At 37.0% G+C, this 22,541-nt stretch overlaps 1 protein-coding gene across 2 annotated transcripts in view; it reads left to right on the top strand.

Annotated features, from left to right (window-relative positions):
• The window catches only part of rcan2 (regulator of calcineurin 2), a 76,628-nt gene that overhangs the window by 42,880 nt on the left and 11,207 nt on the right, over positions 1–22,541 (top strand). The window contains exons 1-3 of one of the 2 annotated variants that reach the window (XM_079888523.1): positions 9,427–9,648; positions 19,579–19,752; positions 20,173–20,344. In XM_079888523.1, the coding sequence (XP_079744649.1) occupies positions 9,562–9,648; positions 19,579–19,752; positions 20,173–20,344 (433 nt within the window). In that variant the 5' untranslated portion in view covers positions 9,427–9,561. Of the gene's footprint in view, positions 1–9,426; positions 9,649–19,578; positions 19,753–20,172; positions 20,345–22,541 lie in introns of those variants that run through there. The other variant, XM_079888522.1, reaches the window with a different exon arrangement.

Here is a 22,541-nt window from a genome sequence, read left to right as displayed (position 1 = left end):
TACATAAAATAATAATTTGTGTTAAACCTGATGATTATGCTATTTAGTATGATTGATTGAGAATGTCCCTAAGGGTATCTTGTGCTTCAATTTTTAAAAAAATGCTATGTATTCACAATATGCACAATACAGAATTCTATTCTCTTTATTGACATCTGTGTTTGAAACATAAAATTGCAAGTTGCTTGCAGATGGACATTTTTGTCTGTACAGTTTGAGCAATAGTAAAACTGCAGTAAAAAATAAAGTCCTTAAAGAAGTATATTGAAAAATAATTTAGCAAGTAAAGCAAAAAAAAAAAAAAAAAAAAAAAAAACACAGATCAGATTTTCCATGTACCAGCTCAATTATTCCTTTCCAACAAATAAATAAAGAAATATCAGTCTGTAGTGTACCTTTTTAAATTTTCAATCATGACATGGATGTATGTAAATTACTTTTGAAGAGCAGTTCCTAATTTAAAGTCGGCATGAAACAAAAGTTGTGGTAGTCTTTTCTTCGATATTGTGACATATCCAATGAAACGACTTCTTGAACAAGACAAAATGTTGGGCGGGACTTGATTTTTTTTTTTTGTCTTTCAGGAATTGATTAGATTGTTGCGGTGATCTCATGAAGTTTGAAAAAGAAAAAAAGATGTGTACGGACAAATCATTTATAATAAATACTGCATTATAAAAAAAACAAAGAATTATAAACTAAGAACCGTAATTACTGACTGATGTGTTTCACTTGTGATGCAGCCTGAATCATGAGGACAACTGGCCCCTCAATTGAGCCTGGTTTCTCCCAAGGTTTTTTTTCTTCTTTCATTCTGTCACCTGATGGAGTTTGGGTTCCTTGTCACTGTCACCTCTGGCTTGCTTAGTTGGGGACAACTTAATATTCAACAATATTATTGATCTGACTGGGCTGGTGCTGTTGTGTAAGAACTTAACTGAGCTGGACGATGACATAATTTTTTGCAGAGCTTCTTTATAGATGAAAAGTAATTTAATAATTCATGATTTTTACAACAGAACTGAATCAGCATTTCAGCACTGAACTGACTAAAATGCATAATTTTCCTGTTATCACTGTAAAGCTGCTTTGAAACAATCTGTTTTGTATAAAGCTCTATATAAATAATGGTGACTTGACTTGATTAATATAGGTGATATTTGAGACCTTTGATTCTGAGAAAACAGTGACATATTTTCTGTGTGTCTGTGGCAGAGCGGTGAACTCTGATTAAGTATTCAGCACCTGTATTTTGTGCTCTGCATGCAGAGCATTCCTGCATAATGGATGTATTCAGACACTGTTCCTGTGACTCTTACCCTCCTGATGTTTGTGACCTGTGCTAATGGTCGTACCCACTTATGCTAGCACACACACACAAACCTACACTTTTAAACTGCATAAAGAATACACTATGACGCTGAACTCTGTATTACCTGTATGTATTTTTCCACCAAATCTTAGCATGTCATTTTCTATACACAGCAATGAATAAAGGCTGTATATAGATTTTTTTAAAATGTTTTTGAAAAAAGTCTCTTATGTGCACCAAGGCTGCATTAATTTGATCAGAAGTACAGTGAAACAGTATTATTGTGAAATATTATTACACAAAAAAAACAAACAAAAAAAAAAAAACTGTTTGCTGTTTAATATATTTCAAAATAGAATTTATTCCTGTGATGGCAAAGATGAATTTTCAGCATCATTACTCCAGACTTCAGTGTCACATGATCCTTCTGAAATCAATCTGATATGCTAATTTGGTGCTCAAGAAACTTTTTTTAATTATTATATATATATACTGTATATATATATATATATATATATATATATGTGTGTGTGTGTGTGTGTATGTATGTATGAATATGTATATATATATATATATATATATATATATATATATATATATATATATATATATATATATATATATATGTATTATGTTGAAACCAGTTGTGCTGCTTTATTATTTTTTCAGGATTCTTTGATTAATAGAAAGTGCAAAAGAACAGCATTTATTTGAAATAGAAATCTTACATAGAATTGTTTTACTGTCACTTTTGATCAATTGAATGCATCCTTGCTTAATAAAAGTATTCATTTATTTAAAAAAAAAAAGCACTATCATTCAAAATGTTTGCACTCCATCCATCTTCTACTTTAAGTCAACTATCACCATCGCATAGCTTTTTTTTGTGCCAATCTGACGTTATGTTTTTTTTTGTGTTTATTTGCATCTGCGCGCTGACTCTGTGTATGTGGATTTATTGCCGACTGTGTTCAGCGCTGTGCTGGAGGGAACTGGGGATTACAGCATTTCCATAACAAAGCCCAGATAGATTGGTTTAGAGTCCACGAAATACTGCCACTGCTATTGCTATTCCGCACTTGTAGAGTTTGACTAACCTCAGAGAGAGAGAGAGAGAGAGAGAGACAGAGAGAGAGAAGGAAAGTAATGGATAACTAAGGGATGACTGCATCACTGTCAGTCAGACTGCATGTTTATTATGTCACATGGTCTCCTGCCCTGTCTGAGATCACCTGGTGCTCCAGCATGAGATAATTTTAATGTGACAATAGAGCAGGAAGAACACGATTTCTATCATGATTTATTCTGGAGCAAATGGAAGAGCGACTACCGGTCAATATGAGCACCATGTTTACTCAGCAAATGATTAGTTCACGTGTAAGTGAGCAAAGTACTGATGTTCTGAATGACAAACTGTAGATTCAGTTGTGCTTAACACCATATCCTTCAAAGCCCCAAGCGATAAATCCCATCTTGTCCATACTAATAAGAGTTTGTAGTGCTATCTGCCAACATCGTGGCTTAGCAACCCATTTAGCCACATTTCATTTTTTTTAACATAACGCTGATTTTGTGTATGAAAACTATATTTAAAAAAATCTGAAATAAAGCTTAAATAAAATTATAAATATTAGATGAAAAACGTAAATTTAAGCTAAACCTGAAATAAAAATAAATTAAAGCTAAATAGAAATATATATATATATATATATATATATATATATATATATATATATATAAAAAGACAAAACCACACAAAATGACTAAACCTAAAATTAAAATTAAAAATGGAAAAAAGCTAATTGATTAAAGCTAAAATTGATTATAGCTAAAAGCTTTGTTATTAATAAATACTATAAATATATATAATAAAAACAAAATTGTAATACTTTTAATGTAAAAAGGTTTAAAACGCACAAAAAACCCAATTTAACCCTGGTCCCTCACCATATTTGCATATTGAAAATAAAAATAAAAACACATGTATTCTTAATATTACAAATTTGAGTGCCTGCTGATCCCACACTATCTGCTGCTTCCTTTTGAACTCCTACATCCTGCTTGGCATAAAATGAATGTCACAATGTTTACAACTCTTGTAAAGTGCATGGACTCCGTTTTTAACCTTTCAAATTGAATCCATAGCTTCCTCTAATTCAGAACATCTGGTTCGGCCAAATATTATTTTTAGTTTTTACACTGGTCTCCCTCCAACAAGGTCACAAGGAACATCGGCATTCTTCTGTAACATTTTATAATGACTTTCATTAATAACATTAACAAACATGATTGCGTTTTGGTTAGTCATCATTAGTCCATGTAGATTTAAATGTCATCAAACTTAATATTTGGTATATGAACTTTTGACCTGTAAGTATAATGTTTGTTGACTTGTTAATGAAGGTTCATTCTTTCTTTAAAACCACAGGAAAGGTAGGGATGATGAGGAAGGGCACACCTTCAGGGCACCTCAGACTTGTTGTTTTTGGATAACTTTACGTGTGCAGAATTAATCAGTTTTTCCCAGTGAGGGATCAAAGTGCAAAGATAGCATGCTGCAAATTATATAACCCTTTTAGTGCGTAGATACAACAAACTGTTGAGCTAAAATGATGGAATAGACCATCTGCAACCCCTGAATTGTCAAGAAACTATCACCTGACCTAGCTCAAGAACAAATACATTAAAAAATCTTGGTGCAGACTGACCAAAGCCTTTCCAGACTGGAAGAATCATATCACAACCGACAGCAAACTGTGCCCACAGACTAGCCATACCACCATTTCCATGCTTGGAGAAAATGTTGGGGAAAGATTAGCATATAGAAAAGTTTTACAAGTCACTATCTCCTCAGAGAGCTTTAACCCGAAGTCCAAGGTTGTTTGAAGGATGTCTGAATGCTCTGTCCCACTTGGTATAATATAAATAGTTGTCTAGAAAGAATATAGTGGTGTAGGCGTTTGGAATCCAATTAAATTCATTTCAATAATGCTTGACAACTCACTTTTTCAGTGTCCTGGGCTCTGGAAGTATTTTTTCCCATTTATTTTCTCCACAGACATTCTATTTTTCACATAGACATTCCAAAATTGATTTTTGAACCAAACCATCTGGCTCTAATATAAATCACAACATTACAACCTTTGATTTTGAAGCAAATTTGAAAACCAAAAGACAATGGTGCGTATACTTGGCGTCTTTTGCAAATTATGTAATCAAATGATCAGTCCAATGATTGAAATTAAAGCCACTGAATATAAAGTAATTGATTTATTAGTATAAAATAGCATATATTTGAGGTTTATTGCTTAATATTCAAGCACAAACTGATAAAAATGCATGGCATTAGCCTGGTTTCCATTAAAGATTTGTGCAAAACTTTAGTGTAATTTTCTAAATGTCGATAAACAACTAATGTGAAATGACGGTGTTTCCATTAACCGATGTTATTCGAATAAAACTTTTTTTCCTCTCGCGCATTCCAAAAATCATGGCAACGAATGTTGCTAGGTTTACGTATATTGCAGCCACCGCCCTAGCCATTATTTTTAATCGAAGGAGACGTAGCCGTGTTATCCAAGCGTTAATGGCAAACTTAGGTGCGCCACGTATGAGGTGTTTCTGGGGGTTTCTCCCTCCCTCTGCTTTGAGGTCTTGATAAATTGTGGCATTTTTGATTAGAATCCAGTATTCCCGTAATTCTTTTCTCTTTTATGAGTTTACACTGTCTCGTCTTCTGTCCAAACATACTGCGCCATCTTTAAAGAATGATCATCTTTTACGTATGCCATGTGACCTGTATATGCGGAAATTTTTCCATTGCAGTTTTGCGAAATATTCCTTTTTCGAATTGCCTGAAAAACCAACTCATGCGAGCGTAAAAACTTTTTTGCAGTATATGGGAGTTTTTAGCAAAATGTACGTGTTTCCAATGAGTTCAATTCGCAATTTCAATTTGCGCAATTTGAAGTGTAATGGAAACGCATCTATTGTAGTGCATGGCATAGCATTCAATCCATCTAACAGTGTGTTTGTGTGTGTGTGTGTTACTGATGGTGTTGTCAGGGCTGTCCTCTCCTCTTAAATTAAAAAAGTCTCATGGCATCTCAGGAAGTATTACTCTGTTCTAGCCTTGTCATCCTCAAGGACCCTCATCCCATTTGCACAGTCACTATCAGCTAGCCCAATTGGCGTATATACCAGGAGCCTCATATTCATCCATTATTGTCAAGACTGCTTAGATTAGCAGCTTCCATCTGGGCTTTTCTGCACCAGGTGTTATGTAGTGAGGCCATTTTCCCTCTCAAGGTTGCCTTGGTGCCAGAGTCATTTAAGCTGTTCATTTATTGACTCGCTGCGATAAAACCAGTGCTTCCATCGAGAAGACACAACGTAACATACTCGTACAGGTCCATTCTATCAGTGCCCTCGGAGTGCTGGAAAAGTAAACACGATCTTCTGGGGACTCAGTGCAGACAATGTGATGACTCAACTGTCTGGAGTCTTTTAGCATGCTTCATTTAGGACGGGCACTGACCTTTCCAATTGTATTTCACATGCATCTGTTTTTGTCCTCATTCTATCTCTGTTTTTCCATGTTTTATTGGCCATTCCTTTATTACCTGGATTCTAATTCTGATTGGCCAGTTGTGACATTTTGAAGTCAAATTTGTTTGTATAACGTATAAATGTCATAGGCTGTGCAAGTTTCTTGTTGATCAAATCATTTCAGATCAAATCATTCCATCGCTCCAGACTGCAACCAAATGGTCACATTTTGTCACAAAATTTTGTCAGAGATCGCACTGGTGCCACCACCACGTTGGCTAACTGATAAGAGCTGCCATTTTTGAATATGAGAAACATCAAATAACAAACGAAACAAACGTGTTACAAAACCGCGCAACTTGTTTGGGCTGCGCAGCACAGCCAGTTTATCAGCTCGGACCAATATGCAGCGCAGCACGATCTCAGAACAGCTACTCGCAGATCAATCTCGATCACGCGACAACGTTACAACACAGCGTTGTGAAATTCGCAGCTGCATTGCAGAAGCATTCAAATTCAGTGCAGAATTCTCTGTTGTAAACCATAGATATCAGATCAAACAGCGCTGACATAGAAAACCAGAAAAAAACATTGTGCCATGAACGAACAAGTTATAGAATGCTTTTTAGGGATGCACCGATTTGAACATTTTGGCTGATACGATAACTCTTTATATTTGAAAGCCAATAACCGATATATTGGCCGATAAATCTAAATCCAAATTTGTATGTAATTTTTGAGAGCCTGATTACAAAAACAAAAGTCTCACCATTAAAAGCCTTGACCCAAACACAGAATTATAATGTTTTCATTATAATTTTATGTAGCCTATATGACAAACTTGCGCTGCACATGTTGCACTTAACTGTATTTCCCTTTTTGAACTGATTCCAATCATATTTCAAGCTGTTCAAAACCATCATGGTGAACAGTGCGCATCTGAAGAGTCTCAGCTGAAGGAAATAATCTATTATTTATCGGCTTTAATATATCGGTCAAATTTTCTTTTCTTATTTTCTAACGAAAACATTAAAAGTGAACATACATAGGCCGATACCGATAAGGAGGCGACATATCATGCATCCCTAATGCCTTTTAATTCACAAATCACCAACATTCACCATGGATTTAATGTAGTAACGCTAACTGTAACCATGGTATTGTGGCAGAAATAGTCGAATGTTTTTACATTATTCATTTCAGGGTTCGTACAACATTTTGTGAGTAAAATTCAAGCACTTTTCAAGGATTTTCAAGTGCTTCACACTTTTTCCAACACTTCAAAGCTCTAAATATTATACAGTTTAAACGTTATTTTTAATGGGATGACCAAAAACTTTATTTGTTCATCTATCAAAGATTGTCCCCATCTGTAAAACCAAAAGTTAAAGGAAAGCTTTAAAAAGGAAAACTAACTCGTGGCAAACGCTATTATTTAAAAATAAAAAAGATATGAAATTACTACTATAACCAGTAGATGGCGGCAGAGTAGCACTTATTTGGCTTATTAGCCATTTCCACTTGCTTATATAGCTTTTTTTCACATATTTTACTTTTAAATTTATATTTAGGTATTATGAAATGACCCTTTTGTACTGAAGTATGACGTTGGAAAACTTCTTAAAATTGTGAAGGATTACACAGAAAGCAAGTAAACTCACTGCTCATTTTATAATCACTGAAGCTGTCGGTCAGTTCAAATACTATAGAAGAACAACATTTTTCCATATAAAAATTAGGCTGTTAAAAATAAATTTTATCTGCATCTACACTCAAGCTCAGTGCTTTACTGCACATTTGCATTTCCAAGAAAAGGAAAACATGTAATACCATTAGTTACTATACTTATTAATGCAGAACAATAAGAATAAATTACCTTTATGATCTGGAAAACAGATCTAGTGAAATTGTATTTAGGAAAATTAATGGTCTAAAATATCCAAAAAGCACTAGCACAGTGTTATAAACTTTGTTCACTTGTGTACTTACATTATCCCAAATGTTTCCAACAATGTTTTAATCCAAACAAATTAACAATTTTAACCAGTGTAACATCCCTCCTCATTGTGTCGCCTGTCAGTGGCATCATATCCGCGTTATCCTCCGCTAAACCATATCAACACAGTGAATCTCATGAAAAAATGTGGAAGTAGTAGTTGCAGTGTCTAGCGCGCCTCTCTGTTGTTGATCGTCATGGACCACAATTATTCGTTATTGTTTGCAGCAGGTTCTTTTGCCAAAGATAACTCCAATAAACGTAAATGTATGGGTGAATCAAATGACCCAAGAAGAGTTTTGGACAAGGGGAGAAATAAAACGATGATCAATATCGTTGTGGCATTTCCTAACACTGTTTAACAAGTCTGGTGAACGAGTCCATGGCAGTGTAATTAAATCCAGTATGGGTTATACATAAGTCAGCCTTTTTGCTAAATGCTGTGGGTACGTTCAAATGTACGATTGTTTTGAACATGTAAAACTGTGCTGTGTTACCCCACCATTTAATTCGACAAATCAAGCGTCATGAATGAGTAATTTAGCATTAAACATGTTACTTGCGGCTAATTCATTAGAATGAAATAAAATCATGTGATCAAACGTAACGGTTATAAAAAATTATTTCATTACCTCATTCATGAACATGATTTGTGAGTCCTGTCGGATTGATTTCCATCGGCAGTGGAGGTGAAGACAACAGCTCCCATAATTCAACGCTTCTTCACAGCATCATCAAGCTACGCCTTATTACATTATTGTTTTAAATGTTATTGTTTTAAATGTACGACCTCTAGTGGCGAAAATTACACACTGTGCCTTTAAATCCATTACAATATTCACGGTGCTACTTTATTGTCCTTAAACCTATTACAAAATTATTGTGAATATTCTTCAGCATTGAGTAACTGAGGACATTTACTGTAGCTGGTCGTTGTCGCACATTAACTGATTATTCACTAAATGACTATTCACAAGGGTTTTGTAAAAAAAAGAAAGATGTTTACTAGATAAATATCAATACAGTATGACGTCAGGCTTCAGAAACAAAAATAGCCACCTAAATTTAGACTCCCCTATGAATGCCTTTTTGTTGCATGCTGAATGATGTCACACATGAGTGAGATATTAATAATACACCTGTCTTGCCGAGATACACAGATCTCATCTTTCTCTCTCTCTCTTGCTATCCTTGTTGTTCTAGACCTCTCTTTTCCGTCCGCTCACTATAGTGCCTATGATGAGACTCGATATAAATCTGCAGTGCTGAGTCACTCTCCTGTCTTCCTTTGCCCTATCAGACAGATGAAGGAATAAACCGACAAAAATAAGAGGTGGAAAGACATTGAAAAAGAAAATATGTTATTGCATTTCCCACTTTAACCACATAAAGTGTTTTTGGACCCAAGAAAGAGACAAAACGAAAGGGAAAAGACTTAGCGTATGAATTAAAAACAGCTCTGTGCAAGAGCAAGCGAGCATTCATAAAGAGAGGCAGTGATGTCACTGAATGGAGTGAGAGAGAGGAGAGGTGGGGGCTCACACTCCGCTTGCCGCCTACTGAACATACACACACACATACACACTATCTGAGAGTTACAGCAGGCTGTTCAGAGCAGGAGAGCAACACATCCAAGCACTCAGACGTGCTGCTCACATATACTCTGTCAGGGGCCGGTCATCCCTTCACTCTGAGTGAGCCCAGCATGCCCTCCAGGAGCGTGGACTGTAATATCTCCACCCTCATCGCCTGCGCGGTGGACGTGGAGGTGTTCACCAATCGGGAGGTCAAGGTAGGGCAGGAACTTCCAGCCTTGTTTAGGGTATATACAGCGAAGAGTTGGCGTAACTGGTTTAGAAAGACGTTAAGACTGTGTCACATTGACATCCTTCATTCTGAAGTACAAATAAAAAGAGTTATAATGTTTAGACAGTGTGCGTATGTAATTATAACTGACTAGAGTGCATCATTATAAAAATCTATAGAAAAAGACACTTTTTTGCACTGAAAGGCTCATCGATTGAAATTAAGTGCTTTTATTTGTCTTTCAAGTGATTGTGTTTGTAAATTTGCCTCTTTAAATGATTTTCTGTCTAATAGTTGTTTTGCACTCATTGGTAGATTGTCTGAGAAAAGGTTTGCCTTGAGTTGTACACTCTCTTTTCATTCACACCGCACACCTCTCATTACAAAGAACACACTTAATCTCAGTGCATCACACTCTTGCCCCACTGACCATCATTCTCTGAAGTCTGTAACATGTTCATCTTCCACATCACAGACTCTGTCAGACCTACAAGGTCACTATTGATTCCACATCCTTCATTTGGATGGGTGTTTACAATGCTTCATTGCACCCTTTGGAATCAGTGGAATCTATTTTAATTGAACTATATTATACTGTACTTTAGTAAATATTAGAGCTCGGCAACCAGGGTCAGATCTGATGTGGCCACATCTCTTTGTCCTGACAACATGTGATGACAATTTGAATGTAGTGTATCCTCATCGTGCATGGAAGGAATGTCAGTAGCGAAGAATTGTTCTTTTATGACTGTCAGTACTCCTAAGCACTATGTATCCAGAAATATATTGCAATTTATTTGTCTAACATCATGGAAGCATCTACAAAGGAAAAATAATGGGACATTATTTCCATATACCGGCAATGCAATTATCTAAAATCGAATCTCTTTTTTTATCAGCAATGATTTTCATACTTTTGGTCACGTCCCCAAGAGCCACTGGTGTTACATTAAACTATGTAACACCAGTATTACACTACAGTATTTAGTGTTGTCTGACAAACACTGTTAAAAACATAAGAATATTGTTTAACTTCCAATTCTCTGTGACAATTGGGTGCCAGAAATGGAAACTTCTGCAGCACTTTTGGTGACACTTTAGTTTGGGGACCAATTCTCACTATTAAGTAGTTGCATATTGGCTTGCATATTATATTGGCCGTTCATTTGTACTTATAAAGCACATATTAATGCCTTATTCTGCATGACCATATTCTACATCCCTTATTCCTAACCCATACCTAAAATTAACCACTACAACAACTACCTTACTAACTATTAATAAGCAGTAAATCAGTTTATTGAGGCCAAAGTTTTAGTTAATAGTGAAAATGTGTTCCCCAAACTAAAGTGTAACCGTATTTCTGCTTTTCCATAAGTGCCACCTATTGTCAGAGAGTGTAATCACATTTTATTCTGCCTGTCTGCCATTTTTTCTGCATTGGTATGAACAGACAATCACATGTGAAAATCGGATCACATTTTGGTGCTGAACATTGGTGTGAACAGGCCTTTAGGTTGTCCTGTTATTGGTAAATATTATTTTTCCCCCACCCATGAGGCCTTTATGACAGCAGGAAAAAAAGTGTTTTGTAGGCTAAAAAGAAAAAGAAAAAAATGCCAAATTTTGATGTAAACAAAATTCGGGTTTCTATATTTATTTCTTTTTTTTTGAAGAAGAAATTATACATATACAACAACCATTCATAGTCCACAAAAAGAAGAAAAAATGTCCATAGGATTTGTGCACTAAAAAGTCTTCAGAAGCTGTATGATGGCTTTGTGTGAGGAACAAACCAAAAATGTAACTTGCTAACCCTTTAACCCACATCCAAATTTAGATCCAAAGCTATCATGTGGTTTCAGAACACTTACTGAAAACTCACCCAAAAATTAAAATTAACCCATAATTTACCCTCACCTTCAAGCCATCCTATGTGTATGTGACTTTCTTTTTTCAGCCAACACAATCGAAGTTATAATAAATAATATCTTGGCTCTTCCAAATTTTATAATGGGAGTGAGTAGCGCCTGAGGGTTTGAAGCCCAAAAAAAGCGCATCCATCCATCATAAAAGTAATCGGTACTGCTCCAGCGGTTAATAAAGGCCTTTTTAACAATGCATTTTTGTCAGAAAAATATCCATATTTATAACTTTAGAAACTAGAATCACTGCCCTTTCATTTTTGGGTGAACTAACCCTTAAACGAAGAAGTTTTCATGTTGTCAAGAATATAGACTGATATCCCAATATTTTCCAGTCTCATATAATACCTATTTATCTTTCCTATATGCATCCTGCATCTCTTCCTGCCTCATGAGTTTCTGGTGACATGTTTCACATTGCCTGCGCTGTGGCTGGGCTGAGTTTCAGCTGGGCCATAATGCTGAGTAATAGCAGGAAGAGCAGTGGGTCTTCTGGGCTTTCCACATTTATTTGCTCCTTGCTGGGAACACGGCAAGTCAAGAGGTCACTTTTATTTTCTCTTGGTGCCATGGAGGTGACCTGCTTCCTCTAATAACAGCAAGAACATCTCAGGCACTGCAGCACGACTCCATTTCCTGTCATATCAGTTCACCAAATAAGCATCCAAATATTAGATTTTCATTATTTTATTATTGAATTTTTTTTCTTTGTTCTCAGCCTTTGTACACTGCAAGGGAAGCATTTGATTGTGATAAAAGACTCTCAAGATTATGTGTTCATCCTGGTATCCTTTTTGTATGACGTCACAATTAAAAGACCTCATCATCTTATGTTTCAAAATGAAATCATTCTCTTTTCCATGCACTGGTTAGAGATTGCTAGATCGAGCAAAAACAAATGTTGTGCAAAATATGCATCAGAAGGCCAGAGAACAAGTATGTGACAATTATATCTGTTTGTTAACATCTCTGTATTATACTAGATCCCAGTATTTGTGTAATATTTAGGCTTGCAGGCTTGTCCTGTTTTATAGTGGTAAATTCAAAGAGTTATATTTAACCGAAGTCAAAGTTGAGGAAAATGAGCTTGAGAGGATCTGGCCTGGATCTGTATAAGATGAATAGTCTCTCTCCATGCAAAGAAAAACTCACCTTTTTCTCCTCCCCCTTCTGAGGCTAATTCATCTCCCAGCAAGGAGAGGATCTGGTCTTGATTAAAAGCAGGGGACTGTTAAACTTGACATTCATTTCAGGATTAATGTTAAGGTTAGGCTCACTTTGCGTTTTCCCCTCTTCCACCTCCTATTAAGACCGTTTTCAAGCCCCAACGTGAACAGTAAACACACAATTTGGCCAAGGAACAGCTGTAATTTCTTAAATGCCTACATGCCTACCACACTATCCTCAAAGACGAGTGGAAAAGCATTGAACCTCATTTCTTTCTCCTTGATGTAAGGCCAATCATTCCATTCTAATGGAGTCTCCAGCCATATCTGCTGTTTACATTTTTGTATTGTCATCTGACACAGTTTGTACTTGCTTTGGTTCGTCTTGGCAGGAAAGCAACTATGTGAAGTTAAGCGAGGTGTCACTGGGCTAATGTGTGCTATTTTTAGCATCTCTCTTATCCTTGATGGACTTTTTATCTGTCAAGCAAAAAGCTGTTAACCGAGTGTGTCATTGCGCAGTAATTTCATGCTTTAGTGGGTTGAGATCATACAGCGGCCTAGGCGTCACCACAGGCTGTTTATAAACTAACATGGCTGCTTGGCTGCTTCCAAAACAAAGGATTTTTCCCTTTCTTTCTAATATAATTCAGCCTGATTGGTCCTTTAACGCTCCACTCTCACCTAAAATGGACATGTTCATGAGAAGGTCAGGTGAAATTGTTTCACTGACGTCCGAATCAAACATGTCTGTTTTTCTAGCACAAGCTCATAGCGAATTACCTAATGTTTTTCAGCTACCTCCTTTTTGTTATTGCAATATAGGCTACTAGACAATACTTCTCATTTATTTTGACCTTTAATAAATACTGCAACTAAATTTTGAAGGGAGAGTCTGAAAATGTAAATTCTGTCATTACCATTATTTATCATTCTAAACCATGGCATAAAAGAAGATATTTTGAAGAATCTTTCAACTGTTTTTGTCCACACACAAATGAAATGTAACCCCATTGACCTCCACTGTATAGTTAAACTGAGACAATCTTATTAAGTATCATATTTTGTGTCTCACAGAAGAAAGCCATACAGATTTGGAACGACATGAAAGTGAGTAAATAATGACAATGTTAATTTTTGGGTGAACCATCCCTTTAAAGATTGGCTTTAAGTGAAATTTAAGTAACTGCAAAGGTAACAATCAATATCAACTGATACTAATAAATTAAAGATATCTATTAAAGACATCTATAATAGATTAAAAAACACAAAATAGTATTTTAGTCAGAGCAGACACCATCTTGCACAAGCTAAGTAAGCTGTGATGGAAGTACAGTCATTTCATTTGTTGTACTGTTGAGTCGCTACCTGGGATTGTGCCAAGAGAAACCAACGCAATCTACCAAGAGCAGCGCAAATTAGTGTCTGGCTTAAGACATGCTTATTTCTGGGTGTTAAATAAAGGTGCAAAAAAACAGTAAATTGACGAGCTCAAACCTTAGTAAATCACCTTGCATTATTCATTTAAATACGCTCCTCCAATAAATTACAATAAAGTCAGCTGCAAAAATAACTGTGTCAATGCCTTTTCAGCTCAAATTCTTCACTGCGTGTATTTAGTGAATCCTGACAGTAGTTTTTTAACACCAAAAGAGGTTGGCGCTGGCGCAGGCGCAAGTTGTTATTAAATCTGGCCCCAAGTTGGTAAAAATACAATGCATTGATTTCTCAGTGTCATAAAAAATGGCCCATTTTCACAGACAGGGTTTAGATTAAGCAAGGAAACATGCCTTAGAAAAATACATTACCGCTGTATGCATCTTGACACCAAACAACGCCACTGACATATTATAAGATATATCAGTGCAAGAGTTGCTTTCAGTTAAAACAACTAAAACATGCACTTTATTCTGGGACTAGGCTTAAGCCTTGTCTTTAAAACCGGGGGATTGTATTTGTAGTCAGAGCTTCATAGCCATAATGACTTTGTCTTGACAACATTATGTCTGATTCTCATGACATTTATACCAGCAAGTACCAGATGGTATCAATGTTCATTTCCACCACCTTAAATGAGGGCACTTAAACTGCTGTTGCTGTTTTTAAATGTGTTTCAAGGTGGTGGTAAATGAAGAGCAGACCTGTCGATTTGCTAATGTCCAATAGGCTCCTTGGAGTTCAAAAATAGAAAAATATAGAGTGGGGAGAAGAGAGGGATGTCAGATCTGTGCCAAGGATCAAACCAAAAGCACAGCAATATACGCAGGTTTCTATCCATTCTGTTGAGGAGAACACATATGCAGCTCTCAATGGAGACAACTGGAGTACCACTGATATTTTCGGTGGAGAATTTTTGTTGTTTCTGCCAGTCTGCTGTCTTTTCTGACTTGCAAACTTTATCTGCAACCAAGTAGTTAAATATTGGATCTTGTTTTGAAAGAAACCTAGATGATACACAAACAGTATCATAAAGAAATGCAACAATGACATGTTTGTCTGTGCACAAATAATCAAATTGCAGTCAAAATGTTTTTTCTTCAGTATGCAATTTAAAATAACATGAAAAGCTAGTTAGTCGGACATGTGTGTGTGTGTGATCAATCTACTGAGAATGGAAAATCCACTATGCGCCAAAGTTCTGGTGTTTTAAAAATGGTAATTATATAAATATATCATTCCACAGATCCTTTTATGATTAGATAGAGTAATATTTTTAGAATGCCAGTGGCAAAATATTCCACTGCACATAACCCTGCATCCTCCTCCCTTCATCTCAGTGTCCATATTTGTAAAGGAATGTCATTTATTTCCACTACAAATAATTTGCTTTGAAATGTCCGCTGAAGGCTCTCAAAAAGGAACATAACACCATGTAACCCGTTGTACTAAAGTACAGTCATCTTCAGCTATATTTATCTCCATCTGTTTAAAATATGAAATCTATTTGTTTATTATTTTGTATATTTGGCCTAATATACTCAAGGCATAAAGTGATACTCTTAACCTCAGTGTTTCCATTTGGGTTTATTTTCTAAATACATTCCATGGCTGTGATGGCCAGATGTTGTATATTTTTGGTGTTAACAATATAATAATCACTACTATTATTGTTCATACTTGGGGTTAGTGATTTGATCAACCCTAAGTGTTAACCTTCGGCTTGTAAATCTTACCGCACTGGTATGGACATGAATGATAACTCCAATTGTGCAGGGCTGCGTTTCCCAAAAGCATCATAAGTTGATCATAGAGACCATTGGAGGCAATTGTTCTACGATCAACTTAAGTTTATAATGCTTTTGGGAAACGCAGCCCAACCTGGTTTTACTTTTCTAAGCAGACAGGTTTTTGTTTTTCGACTTTGACTTGAAAAATAAGGACCAGAATATCAGTAATTCGCTCTTTTGACTATAAGCCAATTAGCAACCACCAGTAACAGCCTAGAAATAAACCTCGTCTGAGTTGTGAACAAACCTGGACGCTGTTTACAGCGTGCCACTGAAAATTCAGCTCATATTTGGAAAGCCATTTCTCACAACAAAAATTGGGAAATGTCTGACTGCCTTTCTAAAATGACCAGCATGAAGCTGTTTGACCAAGGGAGGCTAATAAAGCTAGTTAAGATGCCTGATGGGGACACCAGCATCCACAACACAACATATGCTGATGACCAGTAGTGCTGTGACGTTAGTGAATGATCTCATTTCAAGGTGCAGTGGATCAGACGAATGTGCTTTGATCTGCATTTCACACACCATCAAGTTCTGGCTACATAATTCGCTCTGGGTACACTTGACATCTTGCAAAACTTCAGGGAAGTGCTGAGTCAGAAACCTGGAGTATAGAAAATGTGCACACACCGAATGCACTGGACTCATCTGGTGTCACCTGTCATCGCTGAGTCATTCAGAATCGGCCCAGCTGTCACTGCCGATACACACCTTACGTCCTGACACACGGTGGAGACGACACATCCACAGCTGTCATCTCCGGGGACGTTCACTTTTGGCACTGAGATGAAGGAATATGCTGGAGGTTTTTCACAGATTGTGACAGGATACAAGGTGTTTGGCGAATTGACGCTGTGGAAGAGAACTGGCTCAGCTATCCATCTGTTTCTGCAGGAGAATACCAGCGAGCAGCTCGAATCCTTCATCTTCCCCTGTCTCTGGACATTTTTATAGAGCACATTCACTATTCCCTGATGCTAAAAATGACATGTTTAGATTCTATGTGTTGGGAAGAATTGAGCAGAGTCTCAAGTGACTGATAGTAAATAGTCATTTCGAAGACATTTTTATCAAAAGCAACAAATTGCACACTTATCACAGAACAATCACTTAAAGCAGGAGTCTCAAACTCAAGTTACCTAAGACAAAAGCAATTTGATTTGCATGCAGGGTTTTAAGGATAAACTATTCACACCTGAAGGGTTTTATGATTCAGCCAGCAGGAAGTATGAGACCCTTAACTGTCCTCAAGGACACAATATGGGGATCAAACCAGGAACTTTAGCTTTTTTATTAACTTACATCACACCATCCACAGTTTATGTGATACTGATTTCACAATCTCTACCTGAAATACATTTTTGATACAAAGCAAGCATGTCTCTTGGGCCTCACATTATGTCTCATATCTACTTTCCCATGCCATGTTAGGTATAAGTGTTTCTCATTTTAGATTATTGTTTATCATCACACTGAAATGTTTCACCAGTTGGGTAGAATTTTAGGGCATATTTGAGGGGCTTCATGTTGAATACCTATTTTTGGTGTACACATTAGCCTCACTTCCAAGTGCTTATGTGCAATGCCTTTAAAAGGCAAAGCAAACCCAACACTGAGACATTAACCATTTTAACAGGTCTCTGAAAAAAATGCAATTAAATACCTTACTAAGCTGAACAATCAAATCAGGAATGTGATAGCCTACGCACATTTGATGGCGTTCTTTTGGAAAATACTAATTGTTCTAAGGTGTTTCTATTCCAGCATTCCTGTTTCAGATGCTACTCTGAAGGAGTTTCATAACAGCGTGTTTTTACTTATTTAGTAAGCTATTTAAAAAAGCTCTAAACTATCCCTTTAAAGGGATAGTTCACTTTGAAATTAAATTTTGGTATGTTTTAGCTTTCCTCAAGGGCATCCAAGATGTAGGTGTCTTTTTTTCCGCAGAAGTTTCAATTTTGATATTTTTAGGTCAAATCGTTCTTGTCTGTCAGTCGTATAATGCAGGTCTGTGGTCACTATCTGAAAGAGCATGCACAGAGAAGTCCAAATTAAACAATTCCCCATCGTAAGTACACATTGATGGCCTAAGACACAAAACGAGCGGTTTGTGTGAGAAACCGAACAGTATTTATATCGTTTTTACCTCTTATACACAGCCACGTCCAAGTGATCTGAGGGCCCGCGCGCTTCCGGCACTTTCTTCTTCTTGTTTTTTTTTACGGCGGATCGCAAACAAATATGTGCATTACCGCCACCTATCTCAGAAATGGACCATTGACACTTTCCTATACTTCTTTAACCTATCAACCGACATAAATTCCCCTTATTTACCCGCAGAGAGGCTTCATAGAATTTCATCCGGCGCTGCGTGTTCAGCTCCTCCGTCCACTTTCAGCCCCCATGACAGAAAAAAAAAAAAACACATCCAAGCGTCCAAGTGATCTGAGGGCGCGCGCGCTTCCTGGTGTGTGACGTGTGCGCGCCGGAATTAAATGAGGTTTTTTTTTTCCTGTCATGGGGGGGAAATTTTTCCGCAGCGCTGGATGAAATTCTATGAAGCCTCTATGCAGGTAAATAAGGGGAATTTATGTCGGTTGATAGGTTAAAGTATAGGAAAGTGTCAATGGTCCATTTCTGAGATAGGTGGCGGTAATGAACATATTTGTTTGCGATCCGCCGTAAAAAAAAACAAGAAGAAAGCGCCGGAAGCTCAGATCACTTGGATGTGGTTGTATACAAGAGGTAAAAACGATATACTGTTCGTTTTCTCACACAAACCGCTCGTTTCGTGTCTTAGGCCATCAATGTGTACTTACGATGGGGAATTGTTTAATTTGGACGATGGGGAATTGTTTAATTTGGACTCTGTGCATGCTCTTTGAGACAGTGACCATAGACCTGCATTATATGACTGACAGACAAGAACGGTTTGACCTAAAAATATCAAAATTGAAACTTCTGCGGAAACAAAGACACCTACATCTTGGATGCCCTTGAGGTAAGCTAAAACATACCAAAATTTAATTTCAAAGTGAACTATCCCTTTAAGTCCTCATGGTGAAGGTTAGAATACATTTAATTTGGGAAAATCCTCTCTTTAACACATTAGTCTGAGAGTGCTGAGGGTTGCTCAGGCCCATCAGGACTGATTACTGAACTGAGAGACATGAGAGACAAGCTGCAGATAGAATTGTTTTCATCAGTTCCTCTCCTGCCCAGGAAATGAATATAAAGTGTCATAACAGATTCAGCCAATCTGTCTCTCCAACAGGGTCCAGTTCTGGCTGAGCTGATTGGATGTTTTGCGAGGCGTGCCTAGTCCAAAAACTGCTCTGTCTCATAAAGAATACAATGACGTTCATCCTGTCAGCGATATGCTGACATTATTCGCAATCATTCTAGCGTGGCCCTGATGAGATTGATATTGATGGAACAGCTCTTGCTTGTTTCTGGCACAGTAAAGAAGCATTCCTGCTCAACTTTCTCTGTCCTCTGTGAAGACATGAATTATTCATGTTTTGACATTTACCAGTGGACAGAATTGAAATATTCATCTCTTGTTAATATATCTTGTGTATTTTTTGTCTTTCAGGAAATGTTCGAGGCGCTCTTCCTTGCGTACGATGACGGTGTGACGTTCCAGCAGTTTAAGAGCTTCCGACGTGTACGGATCAATTTCAGTAACCCCAAAGCAGCAGCCAGCGCTAGAATAGAGCTGCACGAGACACCTTTCAGAGGAAAGAAACTCAAACTCTACTTTGCCCAGGTGAGAAGTGATAGTTAGTTACATATAACACAAAAGACAAACTAAGCATTTGCCAAGTGATATCATGTTGTTTCTGCCTAAATCTGAGCTGATGAAAGTGTAGTGTGTAATTTCTCTGCCACTAGTGATTCTCACACAATGCCATGTCTGAGCATTCATAGATAAATAGGACTATAGAAAAAGAGAACAATCGATAGATAGATTGATTGATAAGATGTCATGTGGAGTGTGGCCCTTGTTCAGTTTTGCCAAATCTTTATAGAATGCTGTTCTTACATAATGTTCTCAGATTTTAAACGTATAGCTCATATTTGTGAATAGCTACTTGAGAAACATCTGGTTAGATCTCTCCATCAAGTGTTCCAGACAATCTTTGTTCGACTGAATCCTGACTGGACTAACACACTCTCTGGCTCTCAGGTGCAGAAACCAGCATCCGAAGGAGACAATTTGCACCTGGCTCCTCCCCAGCCTTCGAAACAGTTCCTCATCTCCCCTCCTGGCTCACCTCCAGTCGGCTGGCAACAGATTGACGAGACCACACCGGTTATTAACTACGACCTGCTGTATGCGGTTGCCAAGCTCGGCCCAGGTCAGTCACAACTCGCTCTCAATCTTTGTTTTAAGGCATCATTATCTCTGTGCATCATGTGCTAGTATGAAAGGTCTACACCTGAACTCTTCAGTTCAGCCTTGCATGCTGAGATATCACGTAGCATGCTACAAATCCTTATCCTCTCAAATCAAGCACATCCATTACTCACTCGGTTATCCGTTGTCTTAAATTGTCCCCTTCGCTGCAGTGCAGGTGATTACTGTACGTCCACCATCCTGCTCATAATCAATGCGCGTTCTTCAGCCGACCTTCAAGGGTGTGTGTGTGTGCGACTCCCACTGTGCCCTGATGAGCAGTTACTGTAGTCAGTGCTTGTGGAGCTGTAATGTGTTTTGATTAAAGCTGCCGTTTAGATGCTTCTGTTTATCTGGGTGTTTGACAGTGCAGACAGGGGGCTGTGTTTGGTATGGACCACACACACTTCCATACAGTGGGCTTGTGAGTGCCCTTGCTCTCCTGGGGAACAGCTCAGCCATCTCGGAGTAAATAAGCACATTACGAAGCACCTCTGGGTGACCCTTTTCAGTGTCTCTTTCCTGTTACTGTGGATCTCCGGTTTCCAATTAACGAGCTACCATGAATTTTCTGTGGAATTTTTTTATAGCATCATGTATTAAATTACAAATGGATACTGTTCTTCCATAACGTTATGTAACTCTGTTAGGTTACATCAGTCATCTTTGTCCTTTGTCTTTCCATTGTCCACCACTACTTTACTCTTACACTGTGGTGGTACTATGATATGAAATGATAATTTCATGGAATCACCATTATGGTATTGTCAAATAAACCAAGAAATGCTTTACAATAAGGTTCTCTATGTTAATATTAGTTAATGCAATAGTATATCAAACTATATTTTTTAAAGCATTTATTAATCTTAGTTTATGTTATTTTCTACATATACATTTTTTTAACATTTTAAGTCATATAAATTAACATTCATATATTTTGGAATTTATAAATTAACATTACGCTTGATTAATGAATAATGTAAAATATTGCTGTTCATTGTAAGCTCATGAAACCTAATGGATTACTTATTGTAAAGTAGGACATATAATCTAGGCTTTAAAGGGATAGTTCACCCAAAAATGTAAGTTCTGTCATTAATTACTCACACTCGTGTTGTTCCAAACCCGTACTTTTTTTCATTTTCACAACACAAATGAACTTTTTAATGAAATCTGAGAGCTCCCTCCATTGACAGCTACGCAACTACTACTTTGACGCTTCAAAAAGTTCATAAACAGATCGCAAAATTAATCCATATAAATTGAGTGGTTTAGTCCAAATTTTTCTGAAGGACTAAATGATTGGAGAAGTCCAGCATACATCACCAAAGAGAAGTCTGTTGTTTCACCGGAAATCATTTAAAAAAATTAATTACAAGGTCAACAATTAAATAAATGAATAAAACGCATGCATGGATGGATGAATCATTCACAATTATGATGAAATTTATGAATTTTCATTTCATGCTAACTTTATGCTTTGTTTACGTAGATTGTATCTTGAATATAAGTGCATTTTTTCTCAATTCACTGGCAAATGTTTCCCATATTATTAGCTTGTTTACACACATAAAAGGTTTTAAAGGAATATCCGCCAGAGCATTAAGACAAAATACACTTGAAAACAAATCTTAATATGCTGTTGCTTCTCAAGTATATTTATTTTGTTTCAAGGAGATTTTAACTACAAAATAAGTCAAAATGCTAATTAAGAATATGATTTTTGTAGTGTAGAAAGAGCAAGAAGACGCTACGACAAAAGAGACCAGAGAGAGAGCTTTCTGCAGATTTGCTTTTACTACCATTGACTCTTGCCTCATGAATATCATTCCTCTCCATCAAATCCATATCAACAGGCTCATGTCAATAACCTTGTATAAACGACACAGGCTGCATTTCTGCTGTCTGCCGATTTCCAGTAACACTACAATCCCAGCCATCAGCTAAGAATTGCTTTGAATCCATCAGCTTTTATCTGCAGATCTGGATCTTTACAAAATCAAGCCGAAAACACAACATCGTTACTGTCAGTCACTTTCACAGCTGTTTTAAACTAAACAATCCATCTGAGAGACTTTTTTTTTTACCCATAAGAGTGCCATGCGGTTTCTCGTAATGCGTCTAAATATGTCAGTATTATATCACTCAGCCTGATCCAT

This window comes from Squalius cephalus, assembly GCF_949319135.1.
Source record: "Squalius cephalus genome assembly, chromosome: 12".
Taxonomy (NCBI): domain Eukaryota; kingdom Metazoa; phylum Chordata; class Actinopteri; order Cypriniformes; family Leuciscidae; genus Squalius; species Squalius cephalus.
Note: the sequence above shows the minus strand (reverse complement) of the source record. Positions and strands in the feature narration are given on the sequence as shown.